The 19,259-nt window shown below is 34.5% G+C and overlaps 4 protein-coding genes across 4 annotated transcripts; 1 reads left to right on the top strand and 3 right to left on the bottom strand.

Annotated features, from left to right (window-relative positions):
• Positions 1-1,978: 1,978 nt before the first annotated feature.
• On the top strand, positions 1,979-3,401 carry LOC108841681 (probable E3 ubiquitin-protein ligase RHA4A). The gene is made up of 3 exons (XM_018614441.2): positions 1,979-2,294; positions 2,479-2,564; positions 3,029-3,401. The coding sequence occupies exons 1-3, from the start codon at positions 2,070-2,072 to the stop codon at positions 3,237-3,239; spliced, it is 522 nt and encodes a 173-aa protein (XP_018469943.1). The 5' UTR covers positions 1,979-2,069; the 3' UTR covers positions 3,240-3,401.
• On the bottom strand, positions 3,305-5,573 carry LOC108841675 (cellulose synthase-like protein G2). Its single transcript, XM_057003177.1, has 4 exons — positions 5,162-5,573; positions 4,963-5,070; positions 4,421-4,864; positions 3,305-4,336 (listed from the first exon to the last, which is right to left on the bottom strand). Exons 1-4 carry the CDS (start codon positions 5,324-5,326, stop codon positions 3,446-3,448), a joined length of 1,608 nt encoding a protein of 535 aa, XP_056859157.1. The 5' UTR covers positions 5,327-5,573; the 3' UTR covers positions 3,305-3,445.
• Positions 5,574-10,060: 4,487 nt separating this feature from the next.
• On the bottom strand, positions 10,061-13,208 carry LOC108841676 (cellulose synthase-like protein G2). The gene is given in 6 exon segments (XM_057003178.1): positions 10,061-10,167; positions 10,170-11,010; positions 11,575-12,018; positions 12,100-12,207; positions 12,408-12,529; positions 12,610-13,208. Coding segments are annotated over 6 exon segments (2,169 nt in total). The 5' UTR covers positions 13,193-13,208; the 3' UTR covers positions 10,061-10,096.
• Positions 13,209-13,966: 758 nt separating this feature from the next.
• Positions 13,967-17,713, bottom strand: LOC108841678 (auxin response factor 9). Its single transcript, XM_018614438.2, has 13 exons — positions 17,330-17,713; positions 17,140-17,246; positions 16,936-17,031; positions 16,663-16,719; positions 16,413-16,565; positions 16,226-16,310; positions 16,060-16,150; positions 15,809-15,973; positions 15,532-15,718; positions 15,288-15,429; positions 14,817-15,208; positions 14,539-14,726; positions 13,967-14,439 (listed from the first exon to the last, which is right to left on the bottom strand). The coding sequence occupies exons 1-13, from the start codon at positions 17,337-17,339 to the stop codon at positions 14,301-14,303; spliced, it is 1,812 nt and encodes a 603-aa protein (XP_018469940.1). The 5' UTR covers positions 17,340-17,713; the 3' UTR covers positions 13,967-14,300.
• Between the last annotated feature and the right edge of the window lie 1,546 nt (positions 17,714-19,259).

Raw genomic sequence — 19,259 nt, 5'->3', positions numbered from 1 at the left:
CTATTCTTGTATACCAGTCCGGAGAAAATTTTGTAAAAAATATGAGAAGACAAGACAAATATAGGTAGTTCTTATGTATACTTAGGAAGTAATATATGTGATATTAGATTTTATCCAAGGGTATAGTAGTAATCAAAATTTGTTTCTCTTTATGATGTTAAGAAGAAACTGTATTATAGTGAAATAGGAGACAAGAGTGCTTTAGCCTGTAATCGTAAGAAGAACAAAACTGAAACCCCAAAAGTTATTATGTGTCTGCTAATACCAAGACCTTTAAATATATATGAAAATTCAGGGTTTTAATATTTTGTATTTTAGCAAAAGATTATGTTGTAGTTTTATAATAGTAAACTTCATCTATTTAGAATCTAAGTTAGTGATATCTTTTTCATCATTCCCACTATGAGCGAGGGAGATCACTCCTCAGGATCCACTACCACCAGTGCTACAAAAATATGTATAGTTTAGTCCATGGAGCCTAGTGAGTTTAAAGATATTCTTATGACAATATCCATAATAGGCTTATCTTGGTCTCTGCGTGCGTAGATGTTCTTTTCCAACAAATATTATAATGGAATGATAGGAGAAGTTTTAGCTGATTTGATAAAACATTTGAACAAATATAAGGTAAAATAAATGCCGTAATAAAATATAAAATATATTAGTGAGGAAAAGGGCCAAGTTGTCCATAAACAAACGTGAAAAAAGCTGTCTTTTTTTTCTATCAACTAAAAAGCTGTCTAAGTGAGAAAAAGTGATCAAAGTGGGTCACAAATCAAATCCTAAATCAAGATATTTGATTTGGGCCCTAAGCACAATCATATTGGTAAGTTTATGTGTCAGTCATTAGAAGATATTAAAAACTTTTCTACTTTTGCTGGTAGTGAAAAATTATTGTTCATAATAAAGTACCACTTTTCCTTAAAATTAACAGATTCGAGACATGAAGTCATTGGTTGACCGTTTATTTGTGTTTAGAGTTCGGTTTCACTAGGAAATCCTGTTCTTTTGGATAAACTGTGAGAAGGCTACATGATAGTCTTGCGAAGTTAAAATATTGGTAGGCTGTCTGACTTGTTACTGATATTTGTAAATAAATTGCTGAAATTTTTTAGATTTTGGCACAGAATCTTGTCCTAATCCAAGTGAAGAGACCATAGCTTTATCTTCATTTAAGTAATCACCACTTTCCGAAAGTAAAAGAGAAGAATAGGTTGTTCAAAAAAAAAAAGAGAAGAATAAAAGAAATGAATGCTTATAGAGGATGTAGATAGTAACAAAGTGGTTGTATTGCTATTGGTTGAAGTTGGTGGTCAATTTTTACTGATTGCATAGACTTGGTCAATACCAAATTCTAGGTTTTGGTAGAGAAAACCTATGATTGATGCTTGGCAAGCGTCAAATAATCTAATAACCAAAATGAGTCAGGAAATGAAATGATGGATTATAATTATATAGGTCCCATGTTATTGAGGATTGAGACACTTGAATATAATCCTTAAGCATTATAAATTTTCTATTCATCTTGTTTAGTGGAACCTCATCACCTGCTTACTCACTTGTTTCCCTTTGATTATATTAAAAGAGCCATTAGGAATATATGCCCTGCTATTTTATATAACCCAAAAGGCTCTTTTCTCCACCACTTTCCCCTTCCTGATTATGCAAATAAACATGTATTCACATCACATGGGATATGTACAGTTTAAGTTTCTTATGTCATCATATCTAACCCCTGTTTTAGGATATATGTTGAGTTTTTATTTTCAAGAATTATCTAGTTTTAAAATAACACACTCTTAATCTAAAAATATAAATTGTTATATTTGGTACATAAAATGCATTCACAAGGTACTTTTATTTTACTAGAATTTTTTATAGATATTTTATATCATTATAGAATCCTAGTCCAAATCCAATATGGCTGTACAGTTACCTGCTTTTGGGTATCTATATATACTTTCATCTTGTGCTTCTTCAACTTCCATCAAAACTCTCATTTCTCATTTGGGTCTTTTCCTTTCAATTTTATTTCTTTCTGTTGGGTGTGATTTCAAAAACTAAAAATTATGGTTGATCCTCAAACACCAATCCCACCTCACCTATATCCACAAGCAATTCAACTCAAACTCTATCAAGCCTTCATATTCTCCATTCCCATCTTATTCTCCATCATTCTCTTCCTTCTGTTCTACCTTTTTTACCTTAAGAGAAGAGCCTCTGCTCTCTCCTCTTCTCCTCCAATGATTCTTCCTGTTTCCTCGACCCACCAGCCTTCTTCTCATCTAACCTCGGTAAGTCTCACAATGTCTCTGTAGATATATACATATATTCAAAAGCACCGAATCATTCACGCCAGGAAATAGTAGTCTTTGGTCATATTTCTCATGGGGATTTGAGGTTGCTAATATCATGGTATCATGTTATATGAAGTTTAATGAAGAATAGTGTTGACATTGATTGTGTTATATTTTGCAGGTTTGTTTGTTAGATGTGAAAGTAGAGCTCAAAGACAAGCTTCATGTCATATTTTTCAACGAAGAGCTAGAAACAAGAGATTCTCTGTAAGTTGCTCTTACTTCGTTCGTAGGAACTAGGGACATAGAGATCGTTTCAGTGCCTTCATATTCATATGAATCTATCAAATCTTCTACGTGGCATATTTAATCTTACCATTTATGAATTCTCATGAGGCTGAACTTTAATTATCAAGATTCTTCTAAAAATCATGTTAACAGAGTTGATATACGAATTGAGATGTCTGAGAATTAATGATCCTATTGGAAGTTGAAATATACGAATTGAGAATTTGAGATGCCCTTTACACATAAGTGTTTCTAGGCCGTTGCTTAAAGCTAAGGAATATTAAAAGTAAAGACGGAAAGTTTAAATTCTAGATAAGACCAAAATCAAGATTTATTTGAAGTCCTAATAATATTTTCATGTATTTGTGTTTCATATTATCTTTGGCTGTTGCTTGTTTTGGTGAATCGAAAGTTTGACTAATTTAATGAAAAAATTGGTGCAGATGTTGCGTATGTTTGGGAGAATTCGAGTTAAAGGAAGAGTTGGTGGAAATGCCTTCATGCAAACACATATTTCATCTTGATTGTATTCACCTTTGGCTCTATTCTCACACCACTTGCCCTCTCTGTCGCTCCTCTGTCTTCATCACTTCGACCAAAACCTCTGCGGACGACAACGACCATCCAGACTCTTCTCAAACTTCACCGGTTTGACTCATAAACCCGAAAGAAATAAGCAAATACAAATTTTGTTAGTGAGTAGATCATCAATACAAAAATTGTAAATCTTCAATTTTTATTAGATTTTGATGATGCAAGAGACCAAAATGTATTACATCACATTTACAAAGTGGTTACATATTTCTGTGTCTTCTGCTTGAGGACTTATTGGTTTAAACGAAAACGTTAAACGGATGAAGTTACTTGAGGAAAAAGTAACCTGCCACAATGAGAACAAGTGTTGACATCCCAGCTAAGAAACAAATACCTTTTTGTAATTTTCCATCGTCTTTCCTCAACACCATGGCTTCATAGATAGGCAAGCTATTCACCACCGCAAAGCTTGCAAGCATCAGCTCAAGGCTGACTCCTTCTCCCAATGCGAAAAGGCAATAAAGCCCCCAAGCGAAAGCAAAGAAATTCAGGACGGCCACTACGGTCAAGGGCAAGAAAATGGACGAAGAGGGCCCAAAATCGAAGATCCCTTGCTCGTACCGCTTCTTCTGTTCATCATCACCGTCGGCTTTACTGGTGACATTGAATCCAGGTGTGGAGAGGTTTAGGGTTTTGAGAGTGAACTCTATCATACCAAAGAAGAATGAAGAGAGTCCTCTTATCAACCACATTCTTTGATCGTTCCACCATTTCTGACAAGTTCCTCCTTCCAACAAAAAATCTGCTAGATCTTGCGCATATGCACCAAGGTACAAGAAGATGTAAAGCCAAAACCATTGGTCTGATGGCTTGGGGAACACTCTAACCCCATATATTAGGGCAAGCTGAGGTAAAATCCCGTAAACCGTAAGAGGAATTGAGCAAAAGGGCCAAACCACATAGTAGCAATAGCCTAAGCCTGTAAACAGGCCCAATGACTTGAAACCGTAGGTGAATGGGCTATACCTTGAAAAGCCCATTTCAAGAAGACCAATTGACCATCGCATTTGTTGCCACACTACATCTGTTAGGCGTTTTGGGGCACTTCCATAAAAAGCAGCTTTTTGGGGTCTGCAAAACATTGATCTCCATCCTTCACAATGGAGCATGAACCCTGTGTAGTAGTCTTCTACTAACGAGCCATATCTGAATCCAATCTGCATAGTTTTGCATGATAATTTGAAATGTAGATATTAAGCGGGAAAAATAAAGAGATTGTGGTTATTAGTTTTATGATCTACCTTGGATCCCCAATTGGTGTTGTGCTCGTAGTTGCATCCAGACACATCGTGTGCCAATGCCAAAATACTTTGTGACTTAATGGGTTTATCCGCAATCCTATTAGGCCTAAGTTCATCTAACTCAGGCAAAATCAAATTAGCCGGAGGCCCATAGAAAGCTCGTCGATTGAAAAAGCATCCAGTGCCCACGTGAATTGGACCCATAAGCCCATCATACCCAACCATATTGATGTCAAACGGATGTATGAGCTCTGATGCATAAATATCGTTTTTGTTTATTCCTTGAAATCTCTGAGGAAATTGCACAAATCCTAAACCGGAATTAATCTTAGGATCTGAAAAATAGCACAAAGCATGAAGAGGCGTTGTGGGATTGTTTGAGTACATGTCACAATCTAGTGTTAGAATGATTGGTGAATTTGTCATCACCGACGATACACGTAACTACATAGAAAATAAAACATGTTGTTAATGAAAAGATTAAACCGAAAGACTAGTTAACTGAACCGAAAACTGTTAAATGATAGGGTTTTAGTGCATACCAATGTATTAAGACCACCGGCTTTGAAATGATGTGGTGTTGGTCTACTCTTCTCTCTTGATACATATATTAGGTTTGGCTTTATCTCTGTCGCGTTATTTTGTAGCACCTACCCATGAATTAGAAGAAAAATGAGGTCTTATTGTATAAACTTTTGTTTCAAAATATAAACAAATATATAATGATTTATTAAATTTCACCTTAATAATACTTGGATGGTCCTGAGAAGTGAATTTATGGTCCCACAAATCGAAGACCTCACGAAACTGATATCGATCAACTTTGCCAGTACTCACCACATGTTCTACTCTCTCCTTCACATCTTCATACATTTTCTGTTTCACCACAAATTGATTACTTTGCATATCTTTTTTTTTCTTTCGCTAGGTATCCAACTAAAAGCATGTAAAATATTACAAGACAGCCTTGTAGGCTTACAATTTTGGGAAGAAAGTAGAGATATAGAACTAGGAAATTGCTTTCGATAAAAAGAAAAAGAACTAGGAAATTGCTTAATCTTGTTTTAAAAGCTAACAATTGCATACTAAAGATAGTAGTAAGTGTGAATGGATTAAATGATTAGTAGTACCGTTAGAAGAGGAACTTTTTGTGAAAACTTCAAGTGGAGATGTTCTTATAACCAAAGAGATAATGAACTAAATGATTAGGATGACCTCTTCTAGTAAGTCCTTAAATTAGAGCTAGTAAATACTTTATAATTACTTTAGAAGCCTACGTACTTTATATTTCACTTAGGAACTTCAACATGAGATATTTCAATAAATTCTTATAACTAAAATAACTAAGAAAATGAGTAATTTTAAGAAATTTTATTTGATTGAATTATGAGAGATTAGGCGATATGTAGATTATAACAATAAATAATTAATAAATACCTTGAGATCCCTACAAGAAATATGTATATTCTTAGCACGAGAAATATGCTATAGTAGAGGTTTCATAGCGAATTCATAAATGCTATGTTATCGACAGCCATCGTAGGTACCCCTTATATGATAGCATTTTTTAAACGCTACAAAATATACAGATACGATAGCAATATTTGGATGATATTATTTAGCTTAACTATAGCAGTACTTTCGTGTTACGATAAATCATTATATAATAAAAAAAATAATTATAGTAAAAATAAAAATAAAATAATTGGGAACTAAATCAAAATTGTTTTATAATTTAAAATATAATAAATTTTATTTATAACTAAAACTGGTTTACAAATATATTCAGGTTTACAAAACTAAACCAGAAACCAAAAATAAAGTCAAACCACTAACTATGTTTACACTAAACCAAACAAAAGAACTAAACCTAAAAAAAAAAAAAAAAATCCCTATCTTTCTAACTCACAGCCGCCTTCAACTACGTCCATTAAGCCTCTTCATCTTCCTTCACCACCTGAATCTTCTTCATCTTCCTTCACCACTCCCAGCTACGTCAATATGTCACCACCGTGAGCCGCTGCAAACCTACTCGAGAACTCTGACTTCTTCTTCCTCGCGGATTCAACCCCGAGCACAAGTCTGCAACTTATTTCCGCGTCGTCTTGTTCTGCCCAGGTCGTCATGCTCAGCTCCGGCGTGTTCTCAGATCCAAGCCGTGGTATCCGGTACACCGTGAATCGAAGCTGCCAAGAACAAAAAAAAATATTCAACAGAGATAAAGAGAGAGAAATAGAGATAGCAAACAGAGAAGAGAGAGCGGGACAGAGGAAACAGAGAGAGACAGAGAGATATAGAGTACCCGGTGATGATCAGAGGAGGAGACTCGGTGGTGGTGAAAGAGGAGGAGACGTGGTGGTGGTGAGACGAGGAGGAGACGTGGTGGGACAGAGATGGGAGAAATGAGAGATATGAGAGTGAAGGAGAAGATGAAGAATCGAAAAAAAAAAAGAGAAGAGAATGAGATGAGATCTGTCGTGGAGAGAAAGAGAGAGAGATAAAAAAAAAAGAATAAATCTCAGCCTTTAGATCTAAGTTAATCTAGTGGCTAAGAATTGTGATCCATGCATCTGAATTTTATTGGTCAGAAATTTTTATCTTTCTTTTTGTTTTGTTCTTCATTATTTGATAATTTGTTTTGTAAGTAATTTTTCTTAGTTATATTTTATATAAATTTTGTATTTTATAATTTAAATATAAAGTTTGATTTTTTTAACATGATTAATTGATATTGATTTTAAGAACTGATGTTTAAATTTGAAAATATTAAATTGATATCAAGATTATGATTTTGGTCATCATTTTAAAAATTTGTATGTTTATACTGAAATCTGATTTATAGTTCAATCTGATTTGTAATTCGTTTATAAATTTCTATTATTGATTTTAAAGTTGAAGAGTTTAAATTTAGATTTAATTGTTTAAAAGAAATTATGATTAAGAGTAAAAGTTGGTTTTGTGTTTTAAGGTTTGGATGTTGGAATATGAGGTTTAGGGTTAAAGTTTAGTATTTTGGATTAAAGTTGGAAAATAAAAGATCTGAAGACTAGATATAAGATTTGTAAAAAAAAAAAAAAAAAAGATATAAGATTTGTAATTAAATTTTTAATAATTTAGATTTGAAGTGTATACTTAGAGTATCAGATGTATAGTTTATGTTTGAAGTAATGGTTTAGAATAAAGAGTTTCATTGAAGATAAAAGATCTGTGTTTAGTAAATTATAGTTCAAGATTAAAAAGATGAAATTTTGAGTTTAATTTTAAGATTTGAAGTTAAAATATGAAAAATAAAGTTTTAAGGGTTGTATTTAGAGTTTAGGGTTGAAAATCATGTTTGGAGTTTAAGGCTTCGAATAGCTTTTTTAGCATTATAAAAATGCTATTATATGTCTTTGATAATATTTCCGAAGCCGCTTAAATAATATTTTGGGCGCTTACATCTAATTACCCGCTAAGTGTTGGCGGTATCGGGAATTTTATTTTCCCGCTCACTTCATTTTCAGAATAGCATTGATTAAGTGCTATCTTAGGTTTCCATCTATTATAGCGTTTATTTAACGCTGTTATATAATACGTAAAATTTTAAGCCATCTACGATAGCAGTTCAGTAAAACGTGCTATAACAATATGCTATCAATGTAGACTTTTCTTGTAGTGGATTTTCAGCTTCTTCAGTCCAAGAACTTGACTTCGAGGAAAAATAAACTTCAGGAGACCGATCTTGAACATTATTCTTCTTGCAAAAAGGCAACCAATGCTCAGAGAACTTAGCAGCCTCCATCAAAGCAAACAACGTTGATGAAGATCCTCCATCATCCGATACATAGACCGAGATCTTATCAGACGGGTAACCGTAAGCCATCACTGATAAGACCGTGTTGGCCACCATCATGGGAGGCTCCTTGTAAGGATCAGCAGTGCATATGAACACGTCTAGCTTCGGGAAGTGCTCTTCCGGTTTTGCAACATATTTTTCAGGGTACTCGGTTCGATGAACCGGGTTTAGCCGGAGGGACGTTGTGCTGGCCCACATGAAAGCGAGAATGACGTCGGAGATGAGAAGAAGAGATGTTAGTAGAACTGTGTGTTCTGTGAGAAGTGAATGTACATGGTGGTAAATGAGGGCTATGATGCCACAAGTCTGAATAACGGCGTAGCATCGGTATAGAACGGTGCGCCGGCACGTGTGAGACGTGTGGAGGGTTGCTGAGTTTTCACTAGTATGAAGTTCCATTTTTGTAGTTAAAAGAAATGGTTTCCGAGAAATCATATATAGTAAATTAATGGCGAGTCTTAGAATAACTAAAAATCAAAAAAGGGAAGATATTTTGTTTTCTCAAATATGGTGTGTGGCGACTTTCAATGGAGAAATTAAGTTAAAATTCTCTAACTTGAAAATGGATGACTATGAGTCACTACCTCCTTGCCTATTCATGATGCCACGCGTCTGCCTAAATCTTATCTTCTGATACAATTAATAGAACTTGATCTGCGTCCATCACAAATATTTGATTTAACTTTATATTTAAATTTATAAACCGTTGACTTTAAAAAAAGAATCACATGTATATTTTTATGTTTTGTAGTTTACATATAGAATACAATATATTATTTTATAATATAGATATTTGATAATAACTTTTATTTGTACATAATATTATATTATTTTATAATTTAATGCAATTTGATATAATTGTACTATACATATATTAATCTGTTTTTTGTTAATCTATTTTAAAATAACAACATACTAAAAATCTGAAGTTTTACATTAGTTTTCTACGAATTATTATTAATTTATGATATTTTGTTTTCTTGAAAATTAAATTCTTGAAATTTTTATATATGACTAAACTAAATAAAGTAATCTTATATTTAAAATTATTTTATATAATATATACTATATATTTCAATTTGTTTTTTATGTTCAACAAAAAACAATAACCATTATAATTAATTAATTTAAATTAAATTTAAATGCAGTGATAAAATCTGTAAGTAAAAAATATAAAAATACTTAACTTATTGTAAATAAAATAGTTAAATGTGTAAATAAAATGAAATACTTAATCTACTATCCATATTTCCAAACAATTCTCATTTTTCTTGTTATCTATGTTTCTAAACATTACTAAAAGATAATTCAGTTTTAATAATATAAATTGATTTTAAATGCAACGACATAATTTAAAAAAAAATAAAAAAAAATCCAAAAGGAAGTACTTAACTTATTGTAAATACAATGAATAAATATGTAAATAAAAATATTTAATCTGTTATTCATGTTTTCAAATGATTTTTATTTATCATTTTATCTATGGTACTTACCATAGTTTAATTTTAATAATAAAGATATATGATTAGAGACAATTGAACTTCCACCTTCAGTTCCACGTCCACACACAATTTTTAACCCAAAATAACAAAAAAACTTCCACACACAATATTAATGTTCATAAATGTGTGTGTGTGTACGGAATCTTTGTGTTTATCAACACTGTCACACTGATATTGTGTGTTATTGTTTTTAGTTAGTTTCAAAATTCAATTTACATGTTTTTTGTTGTTCCAAAATATCTTTAGAAAGATGCCAAAATGTGAGAGATGGTCATCATATTATTCGCTACATAGGTTCATTACTTGCTTCTAGTTTACCACAATCCATACATTGTGAAACTACAAACCCCTAATAGGTATAGTTACTTGAGGAAGAAGAAACCTGACACAATAACAAAACAAGCGAAGATCCCAGCTAGTATACAAACAAATTTTGGTAATTTTCCATCATCTTCTCTAAGTACCATAGCCATATATATCGGCCAGCTATTCACCACCGCAAAGCTTACCAACATCAACTCAAGCCCGAGTCTTTCACTGCAAACAAATATACCATACATCCCATAGACTAGGGCAAACAGATTGATGATCGCCACCATAGTGATAGGGATGAACATAGTCGAAGGGCCCCCAAAATCAAACATCTCTTGCTCGTATCTTTTAATCTGTTTGTCATCATCATTGACCTTGCTAGTGAGGTTGAATCCATGTGTAGAAAGGTTTAGAATTTTAAGGGTGAACTCTATGAAACCAAAGATGAATGAAGATAATCCTCTAATCAACCACATCCTTTGATCATTCCACCAGCCGTGACAATTTCCTCCTTCTAATACAAAATCTACTAGATCTTGCCCATATGCACCGAGGAACAAGAAGATGTAAAGCCAAAACCAAGGATCCGATGACTTGGGAAAGACGCTAACTCCATATATGAGGGCCACTTGGGGCAAGAATCCATAGATGACAAGAGGAATTGACCAAAACGCCCAAAATGCATACTGACAATAGCCTATGCCCGTTAATAAGCCGGTTGATCTGACCCCATACCAGATAGGGCTACACCTCGAGAAGGCAACTTCAAGAAGTCCAATAGTCCATCTTTTTTGTTGGCTTACTACATCAATTAGGCATTTTGGAGAATCTCCATAAAATGCTATTTTGCGAGGGCTGCAAAAGACTGATCTCCACCCTTCACAATGGAGTTTATATCCTGTATAGTAGTCTTCTACTAAAGATCCATACCTAAATCCAATCTGCATAGTTTTAAATGATTGAACTGGAGTTATATAATACAAATAGCTAAACATAAAGGTATTGTAATGATTGAAATATGATTAATATTATCTAATAAGACCTATATTTAGGTTATCTATTATGATATAGAATATTCTCTGTGTTTCATATAAATCAAAAAAACAAACACCAATTCTAAAGATCAAATACACTAATACTGGAGAAACTTATTGTTCTTATATGTTCATGATGTAGTATTGTCATAAACCACCACTAGGGTACATGTCCTAGTCAATTCACATAAACGTTTAGATAGCATATAACCTCTGTTGTAGTTGTTCTACCTTTGACCCCTAGTTGAAACCTATCGGTGTAGTTATGAACAATATCATGAAATTTATGTACATATATAACCTATGTTTGAGTCCTCTCTTTTTTTTTTCTATGTCGTAACCTTTCTACCTTTGACTCGTATTGAAACCTATCTGTATAGCTAAAACTTCAAATATCATGATAATTATGTACATAAACAACCAAAAATAATAGATCAAGAAGCTTTGAAAATTCTGTTATTAACAGCTAACCTTGGATCCCCAATTGGAGTTTAGCTCGTAGTTACATGAAGCTACATCGTGCGCCAATGCCAAAACATCTTGGGCCTTAATAGGCTTATCAGCAGCCCAATTTGGTCCAAGCTCATCAACCTCAGGTAAAATCAAACTAGTCGGAGGTCCATAAAAAGCCCGTCGATTGAAGAAACACCCAGTACCCGCGTACGTTGGGCCCATAAGCCCATCAAACCCAACCATATTGATGACAAAGGAGCTTCTGAGCTCGGATGCATAGATATCGTTTTTGTTTACTCCATGAAACGTCTGAGGAAACTGCACAAATCCTAAACTAGAATTGAGTTTAGGGTCTGACAAGTAGCATAGAGCATGAAGCGGAGTTCTTGGATTGTTTGAGTACATGTCACAGTCTAGCGTTAGAATTACTGGTGAGTTTGTCATCACCGAAGATACTCGTAACTACAATGAAAACATAAAACATGTGGTTAACGAAAGACTGAACCGGTACCAAGTTTAAGGGAGTGTTTAGTTGATAACAACCAAGGTATTAAGAGCACCGGCTTTGAAATGATGTGGTGTAGCTCTGTTCTTCTCTCTTGATACATAGATTAGGTTCGGCATTATCTCTGTCTCGTCACTTTGTAGCACCTATACGATCCCCCACCGATGAGATCTTATTATGTAAATATAGAAACGTTTGTTGTTGTTTCTTTTTTTTGACAAAAAAAAAGAAATGTTTGTTTTTCTTAAGATAACATTAAAAGGCATTTTTATTTAATCCTACAGTATATACATAGCGTAGTAGCTAGCATAACTTGAAAGGAAATAAATTTTGAGTGATAAAATACCTTAATAAAAGTAGGATGGTCATGCCGATTATCAACTTTGCCACTATTCACAACATGTTCTACTCTCTTCTTCATATCTTCATACATCGTCTGTTTCAACGTATAAAGATTATTTTGTATGTCTACGTACTGATGTACAATATCAGGCTTATGTAGTTTCTCTAGTACATAACTTGGCATGTATTAATATAATAAAATATACGCACCTTTAGATTCTTAGCTTCATTTGTCCAATGTTGTGAATTTGATGAGTAATAAACTTCAGGGGATCGATCTTGAACATTATTCTTCTTGCAAAAAGGCAACCAATGCTCAGAGAACTTGGCAGCCTCCATCAAAGCAAACAAAGTCAACGACGAGCCTCCATCATCCGACACGTAGACCGATATCTTATCGGACGGATAGTCGTATGCCATCACTGATAAAGCAGTGTTCACTACCATCATCGGAGGCTCCTTGTATGGATCAGCCGTGCATATAAACACGTCCAGCTTTGGAAAGTCTTCCTTCGGTTTAGTTGCATATCTCTTAGGGTACTCGGTCCGGTGAACCGGGTTGAACCGGAGGCACGTTGTGGTGGCCCACATGAAGGCGAGAACGACGTCAGAGATGAGAAGAAGAGATGTTGTTAGTGTTGTGTCTGTTGTGGCAAGTGAGTGTGCATGGTGGTACATGAGGGATATGATACCACACGTGTGAATTACGGCGTATATTCTGTACGGAATAGTCCGCCGGCACGGATGACACGTGTGGAGGGCTGCCGAGTGTTTTTTCTGAGGTTTCATCTATAACTATGGTGAAAACAAATGCCTTTGGAGAAAATACTATATATATAGTACTTGATAATAGGCGAGCGTCCTAGGATAAATACTATAGTATGCATCTTATATTGACATTTTCAATGGAGAAGACGAGTTAAAATTCTCTATCTTGAAAAGGATGAGAAAATGTCATAGTTCAGTGCTGCCTTCACAATTCATGTGACGCGTATGCTAACTTTTTTTAACTTCTAGCTAGGAAAATTAATTTTTTTTTTGATAACCGTGGGTCTCATGCTTCTCCAAGACTAATCTCACGAAACCAACAACAATTCATGTATTCTTGTGATTTAACGCTAACCCCGGTGGCCACCACAGAAAAATTAATATTGATTATGGACAAACACTATGCTTGCAAAAAATTGTATGTAAATGTGTATAATATATATATATATATATAGTATACTTAGAGATAACCTGAAACCTTTTCAGCAATAGTTTTTTATTCAAATAAGTAACTTGTTAAAACTATGCTATGTAACTTGTTAGTAGTTAGTACTATGTATTTACTGCTGCTTCCATGTCCAGTTTCATTTTCTCTTTTCCCTTTGTTACACCTTTGTATCTTACACCACAAGTTTCAAATAAGAGAGAAAAATAAAGAAAAACAAAACAAAACTTAAAAAAAACTGAGGTGATAAAGGAGAAAACGTGCTTGAAATTCTGTTTCTGACAACATAATATTACATTGATACTTGCATGAAAAATAACAAAGACAAAAAAGAACTAAAAGAAACAAAGGGAACACAAAGGCTTACACAAGCCATGGGGATTATATCCCTCTTATATAATCCAAACATCCCCAGTTATTCACAATCTTATTTTCTACTTCTCTGTTTGTTACATCCTCGTATCTCTTACACACACAAGTTTCTAATAAGGAAAAATAATAAAACCTTACAGAGAAGCCTACCTTGAAAAATAGAAAGAAACCCATGAACACCCTTTTGTAAGCCTTTACTTTTGTTGTGACAAGACGTGTTTTTTTTCTGTTTTAAGCCTACCTCGCGATAAAACACAGACACAGAACAAAGACAAACCTGATAAGAATTGAGACACAGAGAGTGTCAAGAAATTAGTTGGAATAGTTCTCTGTTTTGGAGACTGTCGTGTCAACTTCCGTTAACAGTATCCGGAGTTGGTTCCCTGGCGTCATTTTCTTCACTTCTTCTTTTGACCATATAAATATTCTCTTCACCATGTTACAGAACTCACTGCATCCACAACAAAAAAAAAAAGCCATTTTGATTTCCTCATCAACAGAAATGAGTTTCTTTTTTTTTCTTTCTATTGAATAAGAGTGTGTCACTTACGGCCATGGGTCATCACCGAGAAGCATCATATCTCCCTCATCGTCAGTGAACACTATTTCCCATTGATTACGACTCTTGAGTTCTCCTTCTATGTCAAACAGCTTCTCAAGGTCGTCTATAAGCTCAACGTACCCATTTAGCAACGTTAAATCCACAGCCCTGCCCACTGGTACGCCTTGCATCTGCACCTGTGTTTCATTTATATATATATATATATATATATATCAAGATTATGTATTCGTCTATGGTGCATAACAAGTGTTTCGTTACATACATACCTTGGTACGGCTTCTTGACGAACTGATCTGCTTGCTTTGAACCTCTTTCGGTGATGCCTGCGCAGGCTCCTGCTTTTTCTCCTCTGATAGTTTCGAAATCTCAGACTTTGGGTCTGTGTTGCTGTCCAGGTCCGGTTTGTTTACGTTTATTGGTCGCATGAGTGCAGTTTTCTCCTCGGAAGCAGGCAGAGAGGGACTCATCAGATCAATCCCAAATAATCTACAGCCAGTGGTCTCATGTTTCTTCTGGTCCACTTGGAAAACCATTTGGCCGTTGAGTGTTGAGTAAGGGCTAACTGGCCAATCAGAATACTGAGGAGGATTCCTTTGTGAGGTGATGCATGATTGTGTTAATGCAGAGCTCCAAAGGTTTGAAGTTGTTACGCCTACATCTAAAACACACATTAAAAGTGAGATATATGCAGCTTAGGAAAGGTTGAAAGCTATAAACATTAGATTGTGTGCCTTTACCAAGAAGTGCAGATACTTCATTAACGTGACGAGGTCTTTTGTTAACTGATTGGGGAACGTTTTCTGAAGTCACAAATGGCTCCATCTCCCATGGTGAAACCTTAACCGGTCTTGTAAACGATGCAGGCTCATCCCAATTAACCTTTACACAATCATGTACCAGACTGATTTGAGTTTTTTTTTTTTTTTTAACATTTTCAGTTTAACATTCTAATAAAAGAAGGGAAGTGGTTTTTATTTTTACTTGCAAGGATCGCCATTTTGAGTCTTTCCAGTGAGGGGAGCAGTCTTGAACACCAACAACGGTGCCAGAAAATCTTCTTTCAGGGGAATCATCTCCCTCAAACCTCATCTTAAACCTCATCCCTACCGAGAACTTATTGTTCATTGCTTCTAGATATTTGTTCAAGCTAATGATGAATTGGCTTGTCCTGTTTTTTTTTTTTCACAAACCGAGACTGAATCAATAAGCAGAAAGTGTGGAAGAAACTCCTCCTCCCAATATGTTAGTGACTTTATACCTTGGTTTGTAGTAAACGGTGAACATGCTTCTGGTTTGAGTAGCGTGGCATGCAGTAGCAAGAACTCCGAGATGCATGCTGTGACTTGATATGACTGATGAAGGCATACTGCTCTGTTGACGATTAGCACGTCTAACTCCAACACGCAACTCTCCGTTCTCACCTCTGGATAGTTTAGGAAAATTCAAATACAAAATTAACACTTGGAAAAGCAAAAAGAAACAGAGCAGTGTGTAAGTATATATATATACCTGAGGAAGACAAAGGTGTCTCCAGCAACCAATTTCTTTGAGGTGACAAAGTTGCTCCACCCTGTAGTCAAAAGATGCCTCCGTGGTTGTCCTGTTTAGGTTAAAAAAAACAAGATCAGTAATTACAACACCTAGACTGTGGCATGAGCCTCAATGGATTCATCACCTCTAAAAATATGCTTGAACTTCCACTTATAACCGTGCACATCTTCAGCTACTAACTCCTGGGTTGGGGTTTGCTGAGTCATATCCTAAAGGATGTCAACAGCAAAATGAAATTTTCATATTGTAAGTCCAATGTGAAGCCATTTTGGTAGTAAACTAATGCACAAATGGTGGTCCTAGCTAGTTACCAGGGGAGGGAGGCATTCGGTGGCGTGCTTCCTTAGAACAGAGAAGCCACCATGGGTGCTTGTATCAGATGCAGTTAAAACCTTGGTGAACGAGTGAAACTTTGGCCTTTGAGACTCAGGGAGAGAAGGATCAGGACTCGTAGGTTCATCAAGCTGGTGTATAGTTTATGACAAAACGTTTAGAGACTAGCACTCATTGGATTTGAGAGAAGTTGAAAGAAATCAACAAAAAAAAGAAATGGTCACTCACTGTTTCTTCAGGCATCAACATAATCTGGGCATATACCTCATCCGTATCTTTCTCAGCCTAACAACACCAACACAAATGATAAAATAAGAAAAAAAATAAAAAAAAAATCATATAGTCAAAACAAGATCCTGAACTTTTCTAGCTTTGTAAGGTTCAATCAATATCAATGATGTCTATTCATCAATCAGTCATCACCAGGTTAGTTCCCTCTAGGTTAAATCGAACAATTCTAGCTAAATATGGTCTTTAAAATAAAATAAAAAGAATACAAACCTGGAGACGAACGTTCATAACTCTGCAAAGGATCTTAGGAGGAAGATCGAAAAGAGGCTTCATAGTATTCAAGTCTTGTTGCGTTGACGCTTCCAGCTGAACAATCAAACAAAAAGAAAAATAAAAATAAACATCCACCAAAAATAGAAATAAAAATCCATATCTATAACAAAAATAGAAAGATGGAGTATATATATGCTTTACTTGTTCCATGTGACCTTGAGGGAAGTAATAAACTCTTTCCTCAGCTTGAGGAACATCAACGAGAGGTCCCGCGCTTAGCTTCCACAGCTCTTCATACATATCGTCTCCTGTTTTTTACACCCCCACCAATATATTAATGTCTCAACTTCCACTTACAAAACTTATAACACGGCCTATACCATCAACATACCTATCGTCATCAGCTCTAGCTTCTTTTTTTCCGCTGCAAAGTCAAAAGGCGCTTTGAATAGCTTTTGTTAAACACTCCTCTTCTTCTCTCACCGATCAACGAAGAGGCTTTGAAGTCATTCTAAAGAGGAGACTGCTGGTGTGTTGGGCTTTTAAATGGGAATTTATTAATTGTCGAGAAAAAGCCACGAGCTAGCTTTTGGATTCCTTGCTTGCTCTCTAGCTAAAATAGTAACGCAACGAAAATCACCAAACCCTGCTGCTCTGTAACTGTTCGCGAAAACGAGGCCGTTACAAAAATAAAAGGAAGTAAACAAGGAGAATCTTTCAGTCGCTCAAAAACCCCGTTTAGGAAACGCGTTTTCTGTTACGCCCCCTCACACCCTTCCTTCCTGCTTTTATCTCCGTTTCACTCTCTTTCTCTTACCCATAAAACTAATGTTTTTTTACTTATTTTAATGTGTTTTTTAAAATACCTTTTTTCTAGAGAAAGCACATATAAATTAGTTTATCATCCAGCTGTAACTTTGTATATAAGGTAGTATAGTACATTGCATTTTTTACGAACTTTTTTAGTTAGTCACACAAGGGTATTAAAATCTAAATTATCAACCTTATAGTTGTATTTTTACTCTTTTTACCAGATAGATAAAATAACGATCAAATATTGTAAAAATCTGGTGTCAAAGGCCTTTGGTAAAAATTTTTTTTTTTTAAAAGGTCTGGTGTCAATCTTTCAGTTTTTCTCCTCACTTTAGTGTTTTTAATGAAAAGGTAAATGTCAACGACATATTAAAAAAAATCTTATCTTTTTCAAAATAATTTTGTTTTAAATTAAATAATTTGATTTTTCAACCAAGATCGATAGTATTTTTTTCAAAATCTTGATAAACACACTCCGAAAAGAAATTGTACTTAATTGAGTCTTTTAGTAAGTAATTAAAGCAGACTTTATAAGCTAGTGTATATTATAATTATACTACCTTTTTTTACTTTTCTGAACGTATTAAACAACTTGTGTTCGTGGATGAAGAATATTAATTACTGGATAAGTCATAAATGTCTTGCCTTTTAAAAGCCTGGTACGGATACGTAAAGGTCCGTGCCGTTACGGTAATGAAAGTCGATCAAGAGAGCTTCAACAGCCGTTATCATTAACATTCCGTCACATTCGCCGTCTGCTCCGAGGCCAGCCAACAAGACCGGCTAGAGTTGGAAAAACATTGACCTCGTACATAGGATAAATTACCTTGTGTGCCCCTAAGGCGGGACCAACAACATAAGCATGTGGGAAGTGCTTGGATCTCTGATTTTTCTTCTTTTTTTTTCTCGGTTTGTTAATAATTACCCGCCACTAGTACACGCGTCAGATGCTGCGTATTTTTAATACAACTCTTTTACCTTTTAAAACTTTTCTCCCACTCCATTATTTACCAATTAAAATCAACGGAATTTATTTTACTATTAATTTTTTTGGTTTCACCAAGATAAAAACTATTAAGATCCTAAAAAATCATTTTATTTTTATAATTAAGTTTGTTGTTGGTTCAGTGGTATTTAAACTTTACTCCCTCTGTTTTTTTTAAATACATATTCTAGACTTTTCACATATATTAAGAAATCACATTAAAAATACATTGATTTCTGTGAATAACAATTTTTCATAATCTTTAACCAATAAAAATCCAATAAACACAATTAATTTTCTTGAAGTTAACAGATTTTCATTAAATAATACATTGAAAAAGTAAAAAATGTATATTTTTAAAACAAATTTTTTTCCTAGAACATGGAACTTTAAAAAAAACAGATGGAGTACATTTTAAACCATCATAAACAGAAAGTTAGGTTGAAGTCCATGAAACACTAAATTTTATACATTTTAAAACATTTTAAAATCCTGATAATTAAAAAAAATACAATTTTTTGTA

Source organism: Raphanus sativus, chromosome 2 (assembly GCF_000801105.2).
Source record: "Raphanus sativus cultivar WK10039 chromosome 2, ASM80110v3, whole genome shotgun sequence".
Lineage (NCBI taxonomy): Eukaryota > Viridiplantae > Streptophyta > Magnoliopsida > Brassicales > Brassicaceae > Raphanus > Raphanus sativus.
The sequence above is the reverse complement of the archived record's forward strand: the minus strand, read 5'-3'. Positions and strand labels throughout refer to the sequence as shown.